The 25,971-nt window shown below is 29.3% G+C and overlaps 1 protein-coding gene and 2 pseudogenes across 2 annotated transcripts; 2 read left to right on the top strand and 1 right to left on the bottom strand.

Moving 5' to 3' along the window:
- LOC111290944 (protein DMR6-LIKE OXYGENASE 2-like) lies at window positions 1-1,688 on the top strand. Its single transcript, XM_089768804.1, has 3 exons — window positions 1-305; window positions 405-726; window positions 1,411-1,688. Exons 1-3 carry the CDS (start codon window positions 7-9, stop codon window positions 1,651-1,653), a joined length of 864 nt encoding a protein of 287 aa, XP_089624930.1. The 5' UTR covers window positions 1-6; the 3' UTR covers window positions 1,654-1,688.
- Window positions 1,689-10,250: 8,562 nt separating this feature from the next.
- On the top strand, window positions 10,251-12,558 carry LOC111290238 (caffeic acid 3-O-methyltransferase 1-like; annotated as a pseudogene).
- A 167-nt stretch (window positions 12,559-12,725) lies between these two features.
- On the bottom strand, window positions 12,726-15,481 carry LOC111290663 (metal tolerance protein A2 pseudogene; annotated as a pseudogene). Its single transcript, XR_016346461.1, has 2 exons — window positions 15,312-15,481; window positions 12,726-14,195 (listed from the first exon to the last, which is right to left on the bottom strand). The product of XR_016346461.1 is annotated as a metal tolerance protein A2 pseudogene (transcript).
- Window positions 15,482-25,971: the final 10,490 nt, after the last annotated feature.

Raw genomic sequence — 25,971 nt, 5'->3', positions numbered from 1 at the left:
TTTCCCATGGCCTCCACCAAGCTATTACTGGCAGACCTCGCATCTACAGTTAAACAGGTGCCTTCCAATTACATCAGACCAATCTCCGACCGTCCAAATCCCTCTGATGTTCAGGTATCAGATGTTTCCATTCCTCTTATCGACCTGCAGAGTCAAGATGACGACCCTTTCAAGGCCAACCGGTTGTCAACTAGTTTCAATGTTAAGACGGAGAAGTTTGCCAACTGGAGGGATTTTCTGAGACTCCATTGCTACCCTCTTGAAGATCACATACACGAATGGCCTTCAAATCCGCCATCCTTCAGGTTAATAATCATGACAGACCATGCTAATTATCGAGTGCGAAAACCAAATTTTCATCGTTTTAACGGGGATTGAATATGTCAATATTTGCTTCTTGACAGGGAGGATGTGGCTGAGTATTGCAATTGTGTTAGAGGTTTAGCGCTAAGACTGCTTGAGGCCATATCAGAAAGCTTAGGCCTGAAGAGGGATCATATAGATAAGATAATAAGCAAGCATGGGCAACACATGGTTTTAAACTACTATCCGCCCTGTCCAGAGCCAGAACTTACTTATGGGTTGCCAGGCCATACTGATCCTAATTTAATAACCATTCTTCTTCAGGATGACGTGCCAGGATTACAGGTTTTAAGAAATGGCAAGTGGATTGCCGTCAATCCTATTCCCAACACCTTCATTGTCAACATAGGTGATCAAATGCAGGTGAATTTTACAATTCCTTGTTTGTCAAAAAAAAAAAAAAAAAATAGTGGCCAAAATTGGATTTAGACTGAAAGTTAATGGAAATGAACTTGCTGACTGCAAATACACTTACATCAGCCTGGGAGTGTATAAGTTTCCCCTTGATCTAAGCTCTAGTACAATGAATACTATAGTTTGATTGTCCTTATGTCAAGGAAAATTCACACAACAGTTTTTATTATATTGCAATCGCCAAAAGAGATTAGACTCTCCGACTCATGCAAAGAATGTCAAACCTTTTTTTACTTTTTGTCCTTCCAAGTCAAACGTCAAGTACATGATTTTGGGCTTTTGGCCTAGCAGCATTTAAAGTATCCCTGCTTTTGGTGCATATTATAGCTTGTGGGTTAAAATTTTGCCCAATTCTTTTATAAAGATTAAGTACACTTGGTCTAATCTAAGCGAAGAAAACAGAGTTTAACTGTTGATGAACTTGGAATTTTGACACTTTTTTTGAAGAGGTACTATTACTGCGAGTTGAAGTTCAAGATATTTTCACCTAACCATGTATTTGTTTCAGTGTTTGGAGGTAATAACACAATTGGTAGATGCAGGAGATAAGGGGTCAATTGTGATTTTGACTTTAGAGCGACCGCTGTCCTGGAAGAGCATAAAGCACTAACGAAGTTTTAATTTTTGTAACAGGTCGTTAGCGATGATCGCTACAAAAGTGTGCTCCATCGAGCCGTTGTGAACTGCAATAAAGAAAGAATATCTATTCCTACCTTCTACTGTCCATCACCTGATGCTTTGATAGGTCCGGCAACGGAGTTGATCGACGATGGGCACCCTGCAGTCTATCAAAGTTTTACCTATGACGAATACTATGAGAAATTTTGGAAGAAAGGACTTGCAACAGAATGCTGCCTGGACATGTTCAAAACTTGAATAGCTTAATGTATTGTGATCAAGATTTCATATTTCACATTAAAGTTGAGATTCCAATGGATTGTATTTCTGTTGGTAGTTTAGAATGTGATGAATCTCATATTGAGTAAAAAAATCATTTATATATGGTTTAAAAGAAATCACTTATGTTATTTAAGTAATTGAGCTAAATGTTGGAGTGGGTCAAGTCATTTGGGTTTGTTAAGAGTTTTCCTAATAGATCAGACAATTTTAAAAATCAATGATGGGCACTTGGACACTTGGGATATTTAGGTTTATTTGATAAATAGATTTAATTATTTAAATCTTTATTATTATTATTATTATTATTATTATTATTATTATTATTTATTTCGAAATATTCTTGATTCTGAATAAATATGTTTGAACAGTGAAAAATATGATGGTACAAATAAACATATCTAAACAGAAAAACATGATTCTTTAAATAAAGTTTATTTAAACAATAAAACATGACCATACAAAATGTCATGATTTTTTGAATTGGCTTGATTGGTGACTGTTTATTTATTATAAATAAATATTTCTGCCTGATCAATTTTACTACTTCTGATTTAGAGAGTTTTAAGGCTTTGTTATATCTTATAGGCATAATTGCCTTTAAGATAGTGTTATTCACGCCTTAAAGCCATATTTTCTTCATTCTTACTATTTTTGTTTTTCTTATTTTACCAACAATTTAAAAGCAATTATGGATATTACATCTATTGTTGTCCCTACTGCTACTATGGATTTGGAATCAAGCATAAAGGTTCATTTCAAAATCAAGATGTAATCAGACTTGATTGTTTTAATGGATTAAACTACACTAGGTGAAAGGACAAAATGGTTTTTCTATTGACTGCATTGAAGATGTTTTATGTACTTGATCCAAATTTGAAACCAATTTCAAAACTAACTCCCGAAGATTCTAATGTTATTAAGGCAATAAGAAGCAAACGTGAATAAGATGAACTAGTCTGTCGAGGTTATATTTTGAATTCATTATTTGACCGTCTATATGACCTATACAGAAATATGAAAACACCAAAAAAGATATGGAATGCTCTTGAACACAAATACATGAATGAAAAGAAAAGTACGGATAAGTTTTTGGCTTTAAAATTCTTTGAATTTTCAATAACTGATGATAAACCAATCATGGACAAAGTGCATGAGCTGTAAATTCTAGTTTCTATGTTAAGTGAGCTAGAAATTAAGGTTCTTGATTTACTTCAAGTTGGAGCTATTTTGTCAAAACTTCCTTCTTCTTGGAATGGATATAAGAAGAAAGTTTTGTCTTTAACAGATACTTTCTTTATTGAAGAATTTCATACTCACATACAGATTGAAGTAGAAAATCGTGCAAGAGATACCCTCTTTCTTGGAGGTTACAATGTGAATTATGTGAGTGGACAAAATTCTAGAAAAGCTCACAAGTCTTCTAGTAAATTTCAAAACAATTTTAAAGTCAAGAAGAATGGATTTAAGAAATCCAAATTTAACAAGAATAAAATGTGTTTCCATTATGGAAAGAAAGGACATTTGATTAAAGATTGCAGATTTAAAAATGATGGAATTAAGATTGGTTCTAGTTTTGAAAGCAAGGCAAATCTGGTTGAGCAAGAAATTAATGAACTTGTTGCAATGGTGATTGACATGCAAATTGAAATGATCATCAAAATTCATATGGCTACTGCAAATAAGTCATCTAATTAATGATTAGATTCTAGTGCAACAATTCATGTTTGCAACAACAAAGAGCAGTTCAAGACTTATGAAGAATGCAAGAGACCAGAAAACATCCTTACGGGAAATCATGTTCCTGTCAAAGTGATTGGAAAAGAAATGGTTGAACTGAATTCACCTCAGGACAGAAACTAACTTTATTTAATGTTTTTTATGTTCCTGAGATTAGAAAGAACATTGTATATACAAATCTATTATGTAAGAAAGGCTTTAAGATTGTACTAGAGTCTGATAAAGTTATAGTCTCCAAAAATGGTGTATTCATTAGAAAAATATATTCCAATGATGGTATGTTTAAACTAAGCATTGATGAAATAAATAATGTTTTTTTTTATATTGTTGAGCATTCTTCTTTTTTATGGCATGCTAGATTAGGACATTTAAATTAACAATATATGAATTATATGACTAAGCATGGTTATATAACATACCAAAAAAATCATGACATTAAATGTGAAATCTTTGTCCAAGCAAAAATGACTAAGAAATCTTTTCCTAAAGCTGAAAGAAATATAAAATTATTAGAACTCGTATATTCTAATATTTGTAAGTTAAATGGTTTATTAACAAGGGGAGGAAAAGTGTATTTTATAACATTTATAGATGATAGTTCTCATTATACTTTTGTATATCTAATGAGAACAAAAAATAAAGCTTTTGATAAATTCAAAGAATATAAATCAGCTGTTGAAAATTAAAGGGAGAAAAAAATCAAAATTATTCGACTTGATAGGGGTGGCAAATATTTGCCAGATTCATTTTCTCTTTTTTGTGAAGATAATGAAATTATTCATCAAAAGACAACCCTTTATGCACTCTAACAAAATGGTTTAGCCGAAAGGAAAAATAGAACCTTGGTTGATATGGTAAATAGTATGTTGTTAAATGCTAAATTACCTCTAAATCTTTGAGGAGAAGCACTTTTAATAGCATGTCATATACATAATAGAATTCTTTCAAAGAAATTCTTAAAGACACCATATGAACTTTGGAATCATGGTAGAAAATCAAACTTGGATTATTTTAAAGTGTGCGGGTGCATTGCCTTTTATAAAATACCTTATCCTCATAAATCAAAATTAGGACCTAGAGGTATTAAATGTATTTTTGTTGGTTATGCACAGAATTCAAAAGCATATAGACTTCTTGATTTAAATACTAATGTTATTGTCGAATCTATTCATGTAGAATTTTTTGAAAATAAGTTTATATGTGATACTAAAATTGATATGGAGAAACAAATTAAAATGATTCCTACGACTGAAAATAAAAGAAAAGAAAGTAATGATTCTATTAAAATTAGAATGAACAAAAAAACTAGAAAAGAGAATCTTTTGTCTTCTGATTTTGTTTCTCCATATTCTATAGTATTCCTAGTAGAAAAAAATAGAACCAAAGTGCTTAAGAAAACACCAATTTTACTAAATGTAGATGAAAACCCTAAAACATTTAATGAAACTATGACTTTAAGAGATGTTGCTTTTTGGAAAGAAGCTATTAATGATGAAATAGACTCAATCATGTCCAATAATACATGAGTCTTGGTAGATTACCTCCATGTTTTAAACCTATGGAATGTAGATGGGTGTTTAGAAAGAAATATAATACAGATGGTTCTGTACAAACCTTTAAAGTAAGATTAGTTGTAAAAGGTTTTAAACAAAAAAAAGACAGATTTTTTTGACACATATGCTCAAGTAGCTAGAATAACATCCATTAGAGTTCTTATAGCTTTGGCTTCCATTTATAAATTACATGTGCATCAAATGAATGTTAAGACAACCTTTTTAAATGGTGACTTAAAGAAAGAAGTATTCATGGAATAACCAGAAGGTTTTATTCTTCCATGTAATAAGAATAAAGTTTGTAAATTAATTAAGTCACTTTATGGGCTAAAGCAAGCTCCTAAACAATGGCATGAAAAGTTTGATTCAATCATAGTAGCTAATGGTCTTAAACACAATGAAGCAAATAAGTGCATTTACTCAAAATTTACTAAAGAATATAGAGTTATAATATGTCTCTATTTGGATGATATGTTAATTTTTAGTACTAATATGATTGGCATAAATGAAACCAAAAGTTATCTGATTTTTAATTTCAAAATGAAAGATTTAAATGAAGTTGATACCATTTTGAGAATTAAAGTTAAGAGATATAATAAGGGTTTCGTACTTAATCAAAGTCATTATTTTAAGAAACTGCTTAATAAGTTTAAGTTTCTCTATATAAAAGAAGCCAATACTCCACATGATACAAGTATAAAATTAACAAAAAATTAAGATTATATAATTGCACAACTTGAATATGCTAGTGTTATTGGAAGTATTATGTATGCTATGCATTGTACTAAGCCAGATATAGCTTTTGTTATTTGCAAGTTATCGAGATATACAAGTAGCGTAGTATAAGTCATTGGAAAGCCATAAGAAGAGTTCTAGGTTATCTTAAAAGAACTAAAGATTTTGGCTTATTTTATTTCGGAGATCCAGCTGTTTTGGAAGGATATTCAGATGCAAGTTGGATCACTAGTATAAGTAATAATAAATCCACTTCAGGATGGATGTTTACCCTTGAAGGTGGTGCAATTAGTTAGGCATCTAAAAAACAAACTTGCATTTCACATTCAACTATGGAATTTGAATTTATAGCTTTAGTTGCAGCAGGCAAGGAAGCTAAATGGCTAAGAAATTTATTAATGGATATAGCGTTGTGGCCACAACCAATGACAACCATTTCCTTATACTATGATAGTGAAGCTACTATGTCTAGAGCTTATAGTGAAATTTATAATGGAAAATCTAGACATATTAGTCTAAGACATAGTTATATTAGAGAATTGATAAAAAATGAGGTAATTATCATCATATATGTTAAACCTACTAGCAATTTAGTAGATCCTCTTACCAATGCCATAACTAGAAATTTGGTAAGAAACACCACAAGTGGAATGGGTTTAAAATTCCTTTTAAACACTAATAAAGGTAAACTAACTTTGAATTAGTAGCCTCTAATTGCAAAGTTTAATAGGTAACAATAAGTTATTGTTATGTGTCTATAAACATTAGTCAACCCATTCTAAATATTTGGAATACTAGTGTAAGCCATTGTTTAAATGGAGGATGAGATTGAACTCTTAATGGAGTTTATAATTAAATGTCTATAGCAATGGAGACATAAATAAGAAACTCTACTTATATAAACATAGAAGTGGTATCACTTCAACAAGAAAATTAAAAACTTTCTTGTAAATGTTTATAAATAAGGATAAGCAAATGATCATAATAGTGTTAAAGCGGTTATAAACCTCTGACAGAATATTAAATAAGTATTATATATCTTCAATTTTAACATTAGGAGTTGAGGTTTAATCTGCGAACACTATCAACTTTGTTAGAATTCTAAGGTATATACACTAATTGAAGGTTTAAATCAAAAGATACTTTCTTGTATTCATAATATTTATTTATGTGAAAAAGTTAAAAATTAAGCACCAACATTCCAAATACTTCAATAGAAGCCCAGTTAGAGGATCCTTGTCTCCTTTTCTAGACTTGTATCAGGACAAAGCCGTTATAGATGTCTGGTAAAACACTTTGAGAATGCTTATTGCCTCCATTTTTTTTCATTACGACTTAACATGTCATGATTTCACTTTCCCAAAAATTTCATGGTTAATTCAAAACATGTACCAATTGAAGGATGTAGTTCATGAAAGCTTCCATTTAACAGGGCACATGGGATGAGTACCGTTGAGTAGTGGTCAAGGATGTGAGGTTTTAGGAAATCTTCAAGAGCTCTATAATAGATTACAACAATATGTTTGTGGAAGATATGCTAAAAAGTTACGAAGGTTTTGAAGGGTTGAATTCCTGTAATAACGGTGTTTTGGGATGTTTGACTAAAAATTTTGGAAAATCGAATAAAATAAGAGAAGTCGTAATCAATCTTTTTTTATTAAGTGTAATTGATCAACTAAAAAATTTATCTTTTTAATAAAATAATAAAACAAGATTTAAAATTTATCAAAAAGATAAATTTTAGTTTACGAAAATAAAGTTGGGTTCAGGAATATGGTTATATATGAGAAAGGATTAGCATTCCAGAGTGCCTGTTTAAAAACGGTACTAATTAATCATACGTTATCTTTTGATATTGGATAAAAATGGTTTTAATTTGAACTTTAATAATAATCTCCTTCACTTTTTTTTAAAACAAAATCGATTTTATTAGTCATTTATATAAGAATATTACAAAAATCTTTAAGTAAAAGAATTAACTTAAAATTCTTCAATATCTAGATAAAATTTAAAAATAATTCTTTTTACCTAAGATTTATTACAACATTCTTTAAAAATGAGAATGACATTCTTTGTAGAAGATAAGTGTTAGTGACCTTTTAACATTTAGACAGAGCACCAAAAATTATTTATCCAGAGTGTTATTTTTGTTTTATTTTATACTGTCATATTTTTAAATTACATTCTAAAAAATAATTTTATGCAAAAAAGCTAGTGATAGTATAATTAGCTAACAAACAATAATTAAAGGCATAAATATGCGAAATAAGTACAAATAATAATAAATAGATGCATGTATGCCAATGGATGCTATGCATGAAAATAAAATACAATTTTGACATCGGGTCCTTAGATATAATGAGACTACATTGAATTTTCAACATTTAGGTAAAGTTTAGGTGTGATTATTTATATTTAAAATCTTTTTTTTAATTTTTTTTTGTTTAATCTTATTATTATTTAGGATTAAGGAATCATACAAAAATTTTTAAAAAATAAAATTTCCTAAATACCCTATCCTCTAAGTGGTATTTGGGAACAGACTACTTCATAGAAGATTTTCATACAAATTCTTGGAATTTTGTGATGGTTTTAGGGTATGGCCATAAGTCATGGTTTTCAGGGTCTCGTTTTAAGGTTTTAGGGTTTTAGGGTTTAAGGTTTTTAAGGCTTCGAGTTTTAGGGTTTCGAGTATTTTTTGGTTTCAAAGATTCGATTTTTAAGGTTTCAAGTTTTAAGATTTTGAGGTTTTAATATTTCGAGTGTTTTAAGGTTTCAAATTTTTTTCCTATGAGAAAAATAAAAATTGTCGATAACTTGAACTTCTTCAATTATCTCCGCATGTAAGCAGACTTTTGAAAGAAGTTCAATTTTTATTCTTTTTTTTCCTTAGCAATTTTATATTGATGCAATATGAAACAAATAAATTATACAAATGATAGCTGAAAATTAGAACAATCAATTTTCATATTTTATTCCCATTTACTTATTATCATTTCCTTCCTAAAAATTAAAAATAAAATAAACTTTATTTGTTATATGATTTACTTATGAAAATTTATTTTCTTTATATTTTAAATTTTAATTTAATCTAACTTAATTAATTTTTTTTTATTTTTGATTTTTTAATTCCACATATTTAAGCGAAATTAAAATTTTAAAACACAATTTTGAATTCCTTCCAAATCTAGGCAAGGTTTTCATGATCATTTTTTTCATAAAAATATTGTTTATTTTATTCCTAAAATTTCCTTTTCAAAACACATTTTAAAATTACAAAATTAGTTTAATTTATTTTTATTTAAGAATTTATACATAATTTTTTTATCAAGTTAATCATCCACAAATAAATTTACTTTTAAGAGTATTTATTAATACTTTTTCATTTTTGATTTTTTAATTCCACATATTTAAGCGAAATTAAATTTTTAAAACACAATTTTGAATTCCCTCCAACATCTAGGCAGGGTTTTCATGATCATTTTTTTTCATAAAAATATTGTTTATTTTATTCCTAAAATTTCCTTTTCAAAAAACATTTTAAAATTACAAAATTAGTTTAATTTATTTTTATTTAAGAATTTATACATAATTTTTTTATCAAGTTAATCATCCACAAATAAATTTACTTTTAAGAGTATACAACATTAAATATATGCATGTAATACCATAATAAAATAAAATGAGAGCAAAATATACTCAAATAGTCTTTTGAGCTTAAACTCAATATGATTCAAAATAAGAGAGGAGCTTAATTGGAGGATTTGGAACAAGCTTGAATGGAACTAGTGGGCTAAATCAGGTGAATAGATTGGGTCTGGAGAGGCTAGGTCACGAGTCGAGCCAATTAGGTCTAGGTCGGGTCTTGGTCCAACTGGTTTACTTAGGTTTTTTTTTTTTTTTTTATATATATATTATAAAGTCTCAAGATTTTTTTTAACTCATTCTATCTTCATTTTTTTCAAAAATCCTTTATCTTTTTCAACAAACCAAAGCCCAATTTCTAGCTAGAAAACCTGCCCCTACCATCTTCCCTTTGTCGTCGTCAATGCTGCAGTCAATCAGTGGCCTTTCCTTCCAAAATTTAAGCCATGGTTTCCTTTCTTCATCTTCTTCACAAATCCAACCTTCGTTTTTCCAAAAACAGCCCCAGCAAACTCTATATTTGAGTTGAAATTGGGTAGTTTCAAAATTCAAAAACACCTATCCTCTGCTTCTAAACGGCCTAGGCTTTCAATATGTTCTTTGTCTTCCTTTAGCTTTCCCTACCCCTAAATTTGAACACCTAAACCTATGTAGAAGCCATAAAACCCAAAACACCCCTCCACGGTCACCTCTTATTTCACCACCTTAGGTAGTTTCTTCTTCTTCCTTTCCCTAAGATTTGAAACCCTAAATCCTTATGAACATAACCCTAGCCGAAACGTTACCCCCTCATTTTTTTTTTTGTTAGGTTCCTCACAAATTGTGAGGACTGTGATTATTATTATTATTGTTATTATTATTATTATTATTATTTGTGATTTGGGCTTTTTAGATGCTGATAGAATGGGTGTTCGATGGTAGGTCGGTAATCCTTAAGCTTGGTAATACGGGTGTTGGTGGTAGACAGTGGAAAAAGGGCTGTTTAATGGTGTTTTCAATTTTTTTTATTAGGTGAGAGGTGATGAATGTTGACAATCTTGGTAGCTTGGTATAGACAGAATGAAAGTTAGAATTTTCTTCTATTACTTGTTGTTTAGGTGTTTCAAGGGGGAGGCTCGAGTCTATGGTAATAGTTGTAATGGCAATGGGGCTAATCAGATGGTGATGATGGTGGTAACAACCTTCTCGGTGGTTGTCTCGAGTGGGTATGGTCTTGGCTTTAAGCAGTGGTGGGTATTGGGGCTTTGGTGTTTTGTGTGGGGATTAGGGATGGGTGATGGTTGAAAGTGTGAAGGCGAAGGGCCTTGGGTAGTGTCTGCTTTGAGGGTTTGATGGAAAATGGTTAAAAAAAAATAGGAATAAGGTGTGTCCTTAGTGGTGTCGATTGGTGTTTTGTGGTGTTGTTGGTTTTTTTTTTTTTTTTTTTTGCTATATGTTGAAGGTTAAGGATGGTGAGTATGGAAGAAAATATTGCTCAAATTATTTTTGGTTATTGAGCCCTTTTTTTTTTACTATAAATTCTTTTAGGATTTTATCAAGAATCCCCTAAAAGATTTTCACCCTTTTACCGGTGAATTCATGTTTTTTAAAAAAAAAGATTGAGATTTTTGATTTGATATTGCAGCAATGGCCACTGTAATTCTTGGTTGATGGGTTTAAATAATTCATTGTAAAGGTGCTATAGGTGAAAATTGAAGGGATAAAATAGATTAATTGAAAATTAAATTGGCAATTTAGGAGGAAGAAAAAACAATTCGAGAAAAAGGGAAAGTGAGTGGAGGCTGTTATCATAGCAGCCAACCCTTTGATCTTTCTTTTTTTTAAAAGTAAATGTGTTTGGTTTTTGGGCTTATAAAAACAAATGTGAGTTTTTGTTAACATTTGAGCCTTTTTAAGCCTAATATGAGCACTCAACCTAATATTAAATTGGGCCTTCAAATTGAAATAGACCTAAAATTAAATTTTGGATTTGAAAAATCTAATTTAGATTTTTATTAGGCTCTCTGGCCAACCAATGTAAAACTGAATTGATTTCGAATTTTAGTACGTAATTAATACGAGCTCAATCAAATCAAAATGCTTGAATTGTTTTAACATGATATATTCAAGCCAAAATCGTATATTTTTTTTTAATCAAACTTTCGGACAAAATAAGCGCTTACAAGTCCTTGGTAGATGAAGCGGCGGTGGTGGTTCTATTCTACACTGGATTGTTTCCAAGTACCGTGCCATTAAGGGTATTAATTAATTTTGATTTGCCACACATTATTGAGAAGTCTCCCTCCCATCCAGGTATAATCGTTATTCAAGTTACAAATAGTGAGATGTTAGCACTGCATAGAGCAAATAATATTTTGGCCTTGGTCTGAACAACTGCTTCTTTTCCTTCAAGCAGCTTTTTTCAAAACATTTAATAGCACCTTTAAGTCATTTCCCCTGCTTATTTACATATGCCACATCAACTTCCCTTTAAGGAGTCTGAGACTCCGTTGAGCTCCTTGAACACCTCAGTTACTTGGCTATGAATGGAGCTACAGGAATTAAAAGAAAAAAAAAGGGTAATACTCACTATTAAAATTAACAATTCATAACGCCTGATATTCATTTGCTAAAGTTGTCAAGTTGAAAACTGTTCTACCTCCTTGGCATTCATAAATTTATTTGTGTTGTAGGAATTGAGCATGTGGCAGGAGATATGTTAAAGAGTGTACCAATCGGAGACGCCATTTACTTGATGGTTAGGCAATAGAAATTACAGAATACCCATCAGTCCTCTGGCAATGATCTTTGCCCTTCACTTACATCGTACTTCACATAACTAAAATGTAAAAAGCCAAGTTGATTGATATCACTTTTAGCAATCCAAGGATTTCGTGATTAACACTGGATCTTTGCTGCAGAAAAATGCAGTGGATACTCCATACGTGGACGATAAGCAATGCATAGAGTTACTTAACAACCGCTATGAAGCATTACCGGTCAATGGGAAAGTGATAGTAGTGGATTCTGTAATCCCTGAAAGCCAGGATACCAATCTAAGTTAAACGCGTGTATCAGTTTGATTTGTTCATGATTAACTTAAAACGGAAGAGGTAAGGAAACGACAGAAAAAGAATTCCAGAGCTAGGCAAAAGAAGCAGTCTTTTTTCGTGTTGGAGTGGCATGCTGTGCCAACGGTTTTTCAATCGTTGAGTTTTACAAAAACATGTGAGATATGATTGTGCGTTGTTACTAAATAGTGGACATGATGAATAGCTAGAGTTCGACTTTAAAGCATCAAACTACAAAAGGCTCATCATACTTCTTTACATCTACATTTTGTATTACTGAATCTCAATCATTAAGCTCTATTCTCACTGGAATTTACTCACTTTGCTGTATATGTAAACTTTGTTTTCTATCTAAAATAAAGGGTTTCAAAAAAAAAAAAAAGTTGGCAGAAGAAGATCACCTAGCCTCCCCTTTGGGATGATATAACGAGCTTGCTACGTGATGGGAGATTTGCAAACACAAGCAACATAGACAAGGGTAGCTAGAAATCTTAAAAATAAACCAGCCAAGAACAGTAAAATTACAAAATTTATTGCGCCATGGATTTACTGGCGCTCTATCTGAATAGTCACATGACTGATATTGTATTCTCTCCTGATATGATCTATAACCTTGTTCAATACCATGTCAGCATCAGCTTCACGCTTAATTAAGACATGGCAAGCTAATAACACCTTGCCAACAGTTATAGCCCAAATGTGCAGTTCATGCATGGCAACAACCTCATCCATCTCACATAAACCCTTCTCAAGCCTTGTGGCATCAATTTCTCGGGGTGTGCTCTCCATAAGAACTTCCAAAATGTTCCTTAGCATCCTGATGGTTGTTCCCAGCACAATAATAGAGAATACAAGGGTGCATATCAGATCAATTATTTTCCACTCAGGCTTGTACCAAATAATTGCTCCACCAATCATCACTCCATCTTTGAATGGAATCCCCTAGGACATGAAGATAAGCCCCTTGAACATTGATGTTTCTTTCCTTCTTCCGAGGTGCTCCACTTTCTGAATTTTTTTCACAATCTGAGTAGCTCTTAAGCAGAGGCTCTAGGTGGTCAGCTTCTTGAGTATGATGATGTTCATCATCTAGTTCAGAATTTGAGCCATGATGACGGTGGTGATGATGAGAAGTTATAATTAATCCATGATTATGTGGTTCCTTGTCATGGCTATAACTATGATCGTGGTGGTCATGATCATTCCCACCATGGTGATGACTATGGTCATGGCCATGGTGATGCCCATGATCATGACCCAACAAGAGAGCCATAGCAATATTAACTACTAGACCAAATGCAGAAACCACAAACATGAGAAAGCCTTGGACTTCACCTGTATGGTGGATAAGTCTAGCTATGGCTTCATAAACAAGGATGCCAGCTAGAAGCCATATCATCTGGATGGAAACAAGGGCACCAAGAATTTCAATTCTAAAGAATCCATAAGATTGACGTGGAGTTGCCTCCCACCCTGATGCCCAAAGAGAGAACAAGGAGATTGCAAATGCGGCAACATCTGACAAGAGATGAGCTGCATCAGTTAAGATTGCAAGACTGTTGGCTTTAATTCCTCCACCTACTTCTATGATCATAAAGACAATGCAGAGCACTACCGCCATCAAAAGTTTCCGCGTTGAGGCTGTGCGTTCCTTTGCATCTTTAGAACTGGTTTGAGCATCAGAAAACCCACACACTGCACCTCCACAAATCTTACTTCCACCCAGGCTTGTCTCTGCAGCTGGCACATCTCCACATATTTCAATTATATGCCTTTGTTCAGAATTTTGCACTTCCATCTGAAAACAGCATAAACAACCACAAGGAAGAATAATTTATTAAATTCACAAAGACTAGAACAAAATTGCATAACGGGGGGTGAATTAACAAATTAATTAAGACAGATTAAAAATCTTGTGTCAACAAAATACTGCATTATTTTCACTTCTACAATACTTTTCCATTTCTCTCATCAAGCATGCCATTTTCTCTTAAGCGTTCTCCTTTCCCACTCTTTCCCATCATATGATAAAATGGTACCTTGACCACAACATATAGATGCCTAATAAAAGTTTCAGCGTGTCACCATTTCTTTAACCAAAATGCACAGCTACGTAAACCTTAGATTACTAAATACTTTATTATGCTTCTTATACCTACTTGCTTCAGCATACAAATTTGCAACACACATCTCGACACAACTTTATTAAAATGTGGTAAAATTTGCAATCCTAGCAAGTAATTTATGTGTTGGAGGAATCAAGAAACAACAAAAATAACATCTTCAGCATCAACTGATTGTAAATATTAAAGTTGAGATGCAGGTGATAGACAAAGGGGGCACCATTGATAGGAGGGTTGCATGTCACAATGCAGATAATTTTCAATAATGGAGTTGCCTAATAAGGGCATTAGCCTGTATGCCTGACTTCCCTCTATCTGATTACATATTGCATTGGTGTTTCTCTTTCACTTAAAAGAGGGCCATACGTATTTAGCCTTGAAACCCTTATATTAAAAAGGGGACAAATAACAGGAAAGAAAATACTAAAGAATAAAAAACAAACTCTGCAGCATACAGTACAATTGCAGCCCATATCTTATTTGGATCAGAAAAAACTTCACAAGGCAATTCACAACACATATGTTTACATACATGCAAGCATACATACGCCCATAATAAACTTGTATGTATTCATGTATACAAATACATATATACATGCATGTATATATGATTGTAGCATGTATATATGATTGTAGCAGTTTTAAATTCTAGAATCAAATAAAGATAAGCAGAAACTCAAAGGTGATTATTCAGAATCAATTTCAACGAAAAAATTTACTCATTACTACATTACAATAAAGAATTTTCAGAAGAATCAATTGACTAATTAAATAAAAGAGTATCCAATTACCTTCGTTCTCGCTTTTGATTACTGCAACCTTCTCCTAAGACTACTAAATCCGTAAACGCAAGGTAAAAAAGTTAATTTTCTAAATATTATACAGTTTTATATTAAGGAGAAACGATAATGATAAGAATGAAAAATCAGGATTTCCTAATATTATACAGTTTTATATTGGTTTTGTAAGAAAAACCATATTACCTGGAGACATCGAAAAAAACTTGCCTTTAACACAATGGGTTTTTTAGGATCTGGGAAAAGCAGGGAAAAAAAAATCCAGATTACAAATATTCAATGGAATAAGAACAAATTTTAAAAGAGAGAAAAAAAAAAAAAACACCTTTGATTGGAGGAATCTTTGAGATTGTGAAAGTAGCAGTCGCAATGACTCCACCAGATTAAGAGGTTATTTGCAATAAAAACAAAAGACAGAGTTAAGAGTCTTCATAAATTTGCTGTTATTTTTTTATATAATGTTTGGGGTTTATGGCAAAAGAAATTGTTTTTCTTTCCATCCTTTAGTATTCAATTCTTTTGTTTTGTAGCCATTCGTTGCCAATCATGAACTCTGCCATTCTATGCACAGCGCAGGTAATACGCCAGGGCTCTGGTAACTTATGCCTTCAGTTCCGGTAGTTTTTTCATCTTTTCGTGTCGACATGTTTTTGGTAAAGCATATTCGTTTTCTTAAAGAATAGTGTCCCATTTGATATCTGAATTATTGTAATTTATTAGATTTGAAACCTAAAAAAAAAATTTTTAATCAAGTATTTAAATTATATTTTTGTGTGTTAATTTTTTTAACCGTTAACATCATTAATTTTAAATCCTAATATGGTATAAATACTTAATAAAATATTAATATATATAAAAGTTTAATCAATGTTACATTATTAATGTTATATCAATATTAAAAAAAATTTTCAAAATAATCTAAAAAATTCAAAAAAATTCTATAAAATTTATGATAAAAATAAGTTAAGGAAATATTTTTCATTGAATGCTTGCTAGGAAAATTCATACTAACAAAGCTTAGATGAAGACAAAACTTGAAGTGTTAAACTACCTTTTAAGTGCTATATTAACATTTTTAACAGAACATAACAAAGTGTTCCAACAGTTGCATCAACAGAAGTATCATTTAATAGAACAGCCTTTACAACCTAGATAAATGCAATAGTCTCCAAATTTAAAAAAAGAGCAACTATTTTTTCTAAAACAAAAAAGCATAATAATTGTGAAGAAAGCAAAAACAAACTTGAAATTCTCTTTTAATAGAATAATGATCCAAAATCTAGTATTATAAAAAGGTTATGGAGAAAGGTTTTTGTTTTCCTAGGTAGTAGATATAGTAATCATCATAAAATAAATTTTAGGAACAAGTCGGACACGGAGTAATACATACAGCTTCTAGGAATTGAAACTTCTTTGATGGCAAACCAACTACTGCTGCTATTGAATATACTTCTTTATCTTCTTGTTAGGATCTACACCAAAAACTTAAACCTGATTATTATCAGCATATAGTGTTCAAGATTAAGGCCTGCATCAATGCCAATCTTCAATACTTTTTTAGCCTTTCCTTTTAGTTTCCAAAAAATTTGTGACTTGTAACCTACAATCTTGAGTTCTTGACATATAACAAAATGAGCCATAACTCATAACACATTCCATACATTAAAAAAAGAAAAAAAATCACATTCCTAAAAGGGAAACCACATAACAATAGCCAAACAAAAAAAATTTTAACATTGAAATTGAGATTCAAGTTTGAGTGTTTGTGATGGTTTTTAGGCTAGATCTTTGGAAAGTAAGAGGACTTTTAGGAACGAAACAAATTGTAAAAGATTAGGGGTTATCGGAGAAGCGAAAACCAACAAAAAATTTTTTTTGATCAAATCTTTGAGGTCGATCTAGGCTTCTATGGGTTGTTTTTAAAAAAACTAAGATTAGAACGTGAAAGATGAGGTCAAAAGAAATCGACAAGTGAAATCTAGGTTTAAATTGATACTGGCAATCTATAGTTGACGACGATGGACAACAATCGACGTGGTGGCGAGCCACCAGTTACTGGGTTTGGAAATGGCTAGTAATCTTGGGGGTTAAGAGTGTTTGAAGTTTTTTTTAGAGAAATTTTTTAAATGAATTGAAAAAAAACTTGTTTTTATATATTTTTTAATTTTTTAAAATTTTTTTTAGATTTTTTTGAAAAATTTCTTTTAATGCTGACATGAAATTGATAATGTGGCGTTGATTGGACGTTTTTGACATGTGTCAATATTTTATTAGATGTTTATACCAAGTGTTTAGAGTTAACAGTGTTAATGGTTGGAGTAAATTAACACACGAAAATGTAGTTTAGGTACCTGATTATAAATTTTTTTTTTGTTTAGATATCAAATCTAATAAATTACAATAGTTCATAAGTCAAATGGGATATTATCTTTTTTTTTTTAAAGATGTAAGGTCATGTTTGTAATATAATATTATGATAAGATAAAATGATACTATGAATAAGATTAGATTAAATAATGTCATCCTATCTTATATTTGATATGTAAAAAAATTAAAATAAGATAATTTATTTATTGGATAAAATTATCTTTTCTCAAAATTTATATAATTTAAATTATTGATATAATTTTAAAGAATATAATAGGATATATAAATTTAATTTTGTGAATTAAAAATAATTCTCTCAACTTTGAGAGAATTGAATAATTTTATATCAGTCTGATGATAATTTTTTTATAATTTTATCTCTTTCAATTAAATATAAATGAAATATAATATAAAATAATTATAATATTATTTTATTTATTATTTTATATATATCAAATAAGATCAATAATATTCATTTTAACATATTAATATTGTTGATGCCCATACCAAACGAAGTATTACTATTAATTACTAATTAATTAGGTAGCAAAGATGTATCAACTTCGTATCAGAATGAAAATATAAAACATTATCAGCATGAGACAAGAAGAAATCGTCAAAACAAAATTATGAAAAATTTGAAGCTTCTTAGGTGGCTGACAAAATCACCAGACATTAGATGACTAATGTGGTTAATAAAGTGACAAGTGACATCAATCATGACATGACAAATGCTGCTGACATAGTGACAACTGACACCAATCACCACAAAATATTTCACTTATATTTTTTTATCTTTTTTTTATATTTATTCAATTATAATAAAAAATTATGTATATCACATGTAATATTAAATTTCATATAAAATTTTAATTTAGTTATATAATATTAAATTATAATTAATTAAATATAATACAATTATAATATATATGTTTTCAATCCGACATGTAGTCTGAGAAAATGCTTTGTTGTCACATTTTCCACGTGGCTAGTGTTTTATCATAAAGGCACTATATGGTCAATATCTTAAATTGATGTGGCTAGTTAAATTGCTAATTCCACTATCTAAGATATTTGTTTAGCACTAAGAAAGTTTTTAAAGAATTCTTTATTAGTTATTTATATGGAGAGTTTGGTATAAAATGGTGGAAACGTGGATCCCAATGCCAAGTTACAAAATTGCCCGATGGCTTGTGGAATGACTATCTTAAATGTTGAAAGGACATGCATGAGGCATACAAGTAATTGTAGCAAAGGCCCTAGTTTTAAATTTAAATGCCTTGATATGATTAGCTTGATATTAGGGGGTGAGAAACATTAGAGATGAGTAGCTTAATATGATTTTAAATTTCCCTTTGTTGAAGGCAATGATATTCTTATAGCAATTTCTGGTGTCTAACCTCAAATGACAAGCTCTTCAATAGAAATTAACACCTTCGATGAAAAACTGAGAGATAGGAAGGGATTACAATTATAGTTGCTCTTTAAGCTACTTAAATTAATTTTCTCCAAAGTTTTCATCTCGAAAGCAATGGTTTCTAGACTCTAGAATGCATGTTTAGGCAAGTATTTATTTGTATGCTCGACAATAGGGAGCCTATGTGATGTAGCAGAACATTTCATGGTTTCAGGCTTTTAGCTCAATCAAAAAGCTTCTTGTGTAATACCCCAATTCAAATGATAATTGGATTAAACTAATACCAAAGTTAATCAGTTTATTAAGAGATTAATTAGTAAAAGAACAATGGCTAAGGTATTAAATGAAACAAAACCTAACTATCATAAAACATAAAGAAAATAAAAGTTCATTTTTCTCATTCTTTAAGGTTAAAAAACATGAAAAATCAAGTTGGAGAATAAAAATCAGAGGCTACAATCGAGTTAATCTTTTAAAGGTGAGTATATGTCATCTTTTTATTTAAAAAATATACTATGTTGGTTGCTATTATTTGGAGTTGAAGTTCTGAAAGAAAAATAAAAAAATTATGAAATCTTTCATTAATCTTCATGATCGATTTAGGTAAATTATTGGGTTTTATTTACTTCATATTATTAAAATTTAATGATAATTATTAAGTGGATTTTAAAGGTTAAAAGTGGAGAGTTGGATTTTTAAAAATTAAAGGAGAAATTATGTTTTTGGATAGGATGCTATTATCAACAATAGTGAATTAAAATAATATTTTATATCAAGGGATTAGATATTGCTATGACTATTATATATAGTTGGAAAGCATATTGAATCTTCTTTCTAATGAAATAAACAGAAGTCAAATTCGAGTTTTTTTATAAAGAGTTGTTTAATTTTTACTTAAGGATATGCAGGCTGTATGGTAGAATCATCAGGGTTGAATAACGAAAATTTTCTTAAATTTTGTACAAGGAATTAAGAATTATGCCATAAATGTTTGAAAATATTATTGAGTCTACTTTCTAATGGAACAAGAAGAATAGAATTTGGAGTCTTCTATGAATAAATATATAATTTTTATTAGAAAAGTATATGTGCTGTTTGGTAGTAGCATATGATGTGGATTGCAAAATTTATTATAATTAATTTACAAGGAATTACAAGGTGAACCATATATGGTTAGAAAGCTTATCAAGTCTAGTTTCTAATGCATTAAAGAGATATTCATTCTAATTTGGACATATTAAGATATAATCATTTTAATGAAAAGAGGTTAGGCTGCCAATATTAGTTAGTTGAGTTAACATTTATATAACTTAGTTGTTTTAGTATATATGATTTTAAAAAGCATTGACTAACTTCTGATATGTTGAAATGATTTTGAATAAGCCATTAATTATTTTGGAGAAAAAACTAAGTGGTAAAATTGAAAGAAGGTTAGTAGAATCTCACACACTTTACTTGTTTTAAAACTATGTATATATGTATGTGTATAAAAGAGTAAATGTTTTATTTTCTTACTTTTGATATATGAAAATAAGTTCAAGCATATGATTATTTTGTGTTTTTGCTATGTAAATGATGGATCATGCTTATGAATGAAATAAAAAAATGATTTATGTTTAATGAACGATTTTATGATAGCTACATTTTTATATCCCTGGAAAATGGGATCATTGACACTAGAACTAGTTCTACAACCCTAGTTAATGGGTAATAATAGTTAGCATATACATGATCATATGGCTCTACTAATAGGTTATAGTAGTTAGAGTAAGACTTAAGTTAGCAGGTTATAATAGTTAGCAATAATCATAATAATGAAATTATCGATATGACCAATATCACGGGTTATAGTTGTGACTGTAGCTAATGACAAACTAATGATAATGATGATTTATGATGATGATGATGATGATGATTTTTAAAGATTGATCCATGATTTGTATGTAAAAATGATTTATGATGATTTCTAAAGATTGATTAATGGTTTGGTTTGATCACGGTATTCAAATGACAGCATATGTTGCAATGATTTAAGAATTGATATGTTTTAATGTTGATTTATGATTTATAAAATATTTTACATAATGATGGTTTCTGAAATGTTCTGATATTATGATTTAATGAATTTTTTGAATGATCTATATGATATGTATGAAAATGATGTTTAATTTCATAAGGTATGTGAGCCTATACTTTACTGAGCTGTGCTTTGCTTATTCTTTTTTTCTTTCTCCTTACAGATGAGTAAATGATAGATAAATTTGGTTAGTCTTATGAGAAGTTAAACGATCAAAATAGAAAAAGATTACTTAGTCGTCAGAGACAATATTGACCAATGAGATATTATTAATAGTTTTGTATTTTATATAGTTTGTATTTGGATATGTAAAGATATATCATTAGTTGGATTAAAGATATAGATTTTTCTTTATTTAGGAATATTATAAGGCTTCGTATTATTTTTGAATTTTACTTCAAGGTAACCTGGTCGTATTGTATCTTGGTTTCAAGATATGACATAAAATGGTATCAGAGATTAAGTTACAATTTTTGAAGAATTTTTAAAAGTTAGATTATGATGAGATTTTCTTTAAAAGCTTAAGTTATGATTCTTGGAGGTTTTTTTTTTTTTTAGAGTTCAGATTTTGATCTTTAAACTATGTAAGATATTAAAGAGCTTATATTATGATTTTAAGAATTTTCTAAGAACTACGAGATTATGATCTTTGGAGATTTCTAAAAAGTTAAATTATAATAATTAGATTAATGATGATTTTCTAAGAATGTAGCTTATCATCTTTGGATTGAAAGAGATATTCTATGAGCATGGTTATGATTTATATATTATGTGGAGATTTTTAAGAATTTAGATGATAACCTCTGGATAATGTGATGGTTTTCTAAGGACATAACTTTGATCTATAGACTATAGTGGTGAGTTTAAATAAATGATTCTATTAATTTTGGAGTAGTTAAAGTTTCAATGAATTTTAAGAAATCAATGATTTAATGAATTCTTGATGTAATTATTTTGGTCGACATTTACATATTTTGCTTTTGGATCTTGTGGTTAGGAGAAAGTGTAATTACTTTGATATAATGCGATTTTATAAGTTGAAGAGATTTTTTATGAGACTTATAATGAGACATATTTTATGAGTTAAAGACTTATTTAGGAGAACGATTTGATCATTGAAGATCTTATGGGTTTGAAAAAAGACCTTTGACTTAACGAGATTTTGAAGTTATTTGATAATCTTTAATCATGAATTAAGATTATAATATGAGTGTACATTGTTGGAAATAAAATTATAGAATATTGGAGTTTGAATGAAATGATATTTTGAAATTTTGAAATAATTATTTATGGGTTATAGTGTTTGAGAATTTGTCTTGATGGATTTAGTCTGAAATATGATAATTGTGGTAAATAGTTTAATATACATAAAGAAGGATATTCACTTGATTTGATTCTACATTTTGATTAAAAAAGTATTTAAGGTTTGATCATGCAAGTTGAATGTTTGTATAGTTAATTTGAAGTTTGATCATTAAATTCCTATTTGGGGTGTACTGATTTTTTTTTAATGGCTAAAGTGATTAATTTGTGGTTAGAGTTTCTAATTGAAATATACTATTGGATTCCTTCAAATTTTATATTTATAGAGAACATTGCCAATTGTGGTATAAAGCTGTGTACTTAGCAATGAATTAAATTTGTGGATAAAAATTAAAGTTGTGGTTATCTAGATGATTTAGTAAAAAAGTTGATTTTGAAGGAGTAATCGATTTACAAAAAAAAAAAAATGTTTTGGTTAAGAATGATTGTTTGAAATCTTACAAGTGCAAAAGATTTTATGATCAAGTCTTAATAATTAGTGATGATTTTGTGTACTTGTTGATTTCTAAGCATGTATTCAATTTTAAAGAAATTTGAGAAAATTTTTGAAATAATGTTATGCATTTGGCTATTGTTTATAACTATACTTTTGGTGCAAATTCAAGTATTTAGAGTTCTTATTGGTTCAAACTTTATAAGAGAGTTTTTTTATGGATTATGATGCATAAGTCTTGATCTTGACTTGGAGATGATAGCAATATATTTAGTAAAAATAAATTTTGAAACATTAAAATATTTGTGAGAATTGGGGAGAATCAGCTGTTTAATGATAATTGGTCTATTAAATTAGAAAGAACAATATTCAAAATTAGAGAAACTTGGATAACTAGAGATTTATGTTTGAATTTACATAGTGTAAATTGATGAATATGATTTATTGCATTTATTTAATATGTATTCTAATGGTTAATTACTAGAAAATTTCATATTATTGGTGAAGAAGAAAAGAAAATTAAAGTACTATGTGATTTTTTTTTGTGATTAAAGGATTTGTTGATACTGTTATTCAACTTTAAAGTTGTATATGGTTATGAATACCCAGCATAAAGTGAATTACATGAAAATTTGTGGACATACATTTTTTTTGTTATAAAACAATGTTATGGAAGTTAATTTGTTAGAATTTTATTGAAAAAAAAATATCAGAGTGTGCAATGAAAGCCTGATTTGATTTAAGTTCTAATTTTTTATGCTATTATTAGTTGAGAAAGTGATGAATCTTTAATAAATAAAGACTAATGGATTATGGGTAAGAATATTTTGTTTTCTCTTTATTTTTTGACGCTTTATCATTAATTGTTATTCTTCTAAGAAGTGCTTATGTCATGACTTGAAGAGAAAATTTTTAAAACAATAGTCATAAGATAGACATTCAATTATTCATTTTGAGATTTTGTATGGAAGTAGATCTAAGTCTTAGACTTATTGGCATACGGAGAAAGAAGAAAAACTTTTATTTCTTAAATTTATGGAACAAATAGTTGATAAATTTTGGTTTATTAAGCAATGGTTTAAAGTAAGCAAAAGAATTATGTCAAAATTTGGAGATGAGATTTGTACCTTCAAGTGGTTAATCATTTGTACTCAAATATATCATCATTAAAAGTGTTACAAAGATTATAAAGTAAGGAAGGTTAAGTTTGCATTATTTAAGGATATTTGAAGCTTTTGGTAAAATGAAAAAAATTCAATATAAAGAATCTTGCCGCCTCAAATATCTATTATACATATTATATTACAAATATATGGAGAGAGAATATGTTTTTAATCTAAGCTATGAGGTTAGCTATGAGTATTTAGGAATTAAGGATGATATAAATTTTAGCATATCGAAACTATCTTATTCGAATGGTTGATTGGAAAGAACAAGTTTTGAAACTAAATTGTTACGTTATAAAAGTCTAATGCAATAATCATACGGCAAGAGAAGTGATTTCAGAGATAGAGGAATAAGATATGGATATAAATCAAGTTTTGAAGATGAAACTTTTTATAAGGAGGGGAAAATGTAATACCCTAGCCCAAATAATAATCGGGCTAGACTAATACCAAAGCCCATCAGTTTATTAAGAGATTAATTAGTAAAAGAAAAAAGGGCTGAGGTATTAAATGAAAGAAAATCTAGCCATCATGAAACAGAAAAGAAATAGAAGTTCTTTTTCGTCATCTTCTTTAAGGTTAGAGAGCATGAAAAATCAAGTTAAAGATTCAAAATCAGAGGCTATAATCGAGTTAATCTACTAAAGGTGAGTATATGTTATCTTTTTATTTAAGAAATATACAATGTTGGTTGCTGTTATTTGGAATTAAAGTTCTAGAGAAAAATCAAGAAAAATTTTAAAATATTTCATTAATCTTCATTATTGATTTGGGTAAATTATTGAATTTTATTTACTTCATGTTATTAAGATTTAATAATGATTATTGAGTGAATTTTAAAGGCTGAAAGTTGGGATTTAGATTTTTAAAGATTAAAGAAAAAATTATGTTTTTTGATAAGATGTTATTATCTACAATATATATTAAAATAATATCTTATATCAAGGTATTAGATATTGCTATGACTATTATATATTATTGGAAAGCATGTTGAATTTATTTTCTAATGAAACAAACGGAAGTCAAATATGAATTTTTTATGAAGAGTTATCTAATTTTTACTTAAGGATATAAAGGCTATATGGCATCATCATTAGGGTTGAATTACAAAATTTTTTTAAAATTTTATACAAGGAATTAAGAATTGAACCATACATGTTGAAAAATTATTGAGTCTACTTGTTAACGAAACAAGCAGAATTGAATTTGGACTCTCCGAATAAATATGTAATTTTCATTATAAGATATATGTGCTATCTGGCAGCAGCATATGATGTGGATTTCAAATTTTATTATAATTAATCTACAAGGAATTATGGGGTGGGCCATATATAGTTAGAAAGCTTATCAAGTCTAGTTTTTAATGCATTAAAGAGATATTAATTCCAATTTGGACATATTAAGATATGGTCATTTTAATGAAAGGAGGTCAGGTAGCCAATATTAGTTAGTTAAGTTAACTTTTGTATAACTTAGTTGTTTTAGTATATATGGTCTTAAAAAGAGTTAATTAATTTTTGATTTGTTGAAATGATATTGAATAGGCCATTAATTATTTTGGGAGAAAAACTAAGTGGTGGAATTAAAAGAAGGTAAGTAGAATTTCACACACTTTACTTGTTTTCGAATCAATGTATATATGTATGTTTCTAAATGAGTAAATGTTTTATTTTTTTATTTTTGATATATAAAAATAGGATAACTATATGATTATTTTGTGTTTTTGCTATGTAAATGATGGAACATACTTATTAATGAAATGAGAAAATGATTTATGTTTAAGGAATGATTTTATGATAGCTACGGTTTTACATCCCTAGAAAGTGAAATCATCGATACTAGAACTAATTCTATGAACCTGGCTAACAGGT

Source organism: Durio zibethinus, chromosome 11 (genome assembly GCF_047325235.1).
Source record: "Durio zibethinus cultivar Kanyao isolate XHJ-2024 chromosome 11, ASM4732523v1, whole genome shotgun sequence".
NCBI lineage: Eukaryota > Viridiplantae > Streptophyta > Magnoliopsida > Malvales > Malvaceae > Durio > Durio zibethinus.
This window is presented reverse-complemented; position numbering and strand designations above follow the sequence as displayed.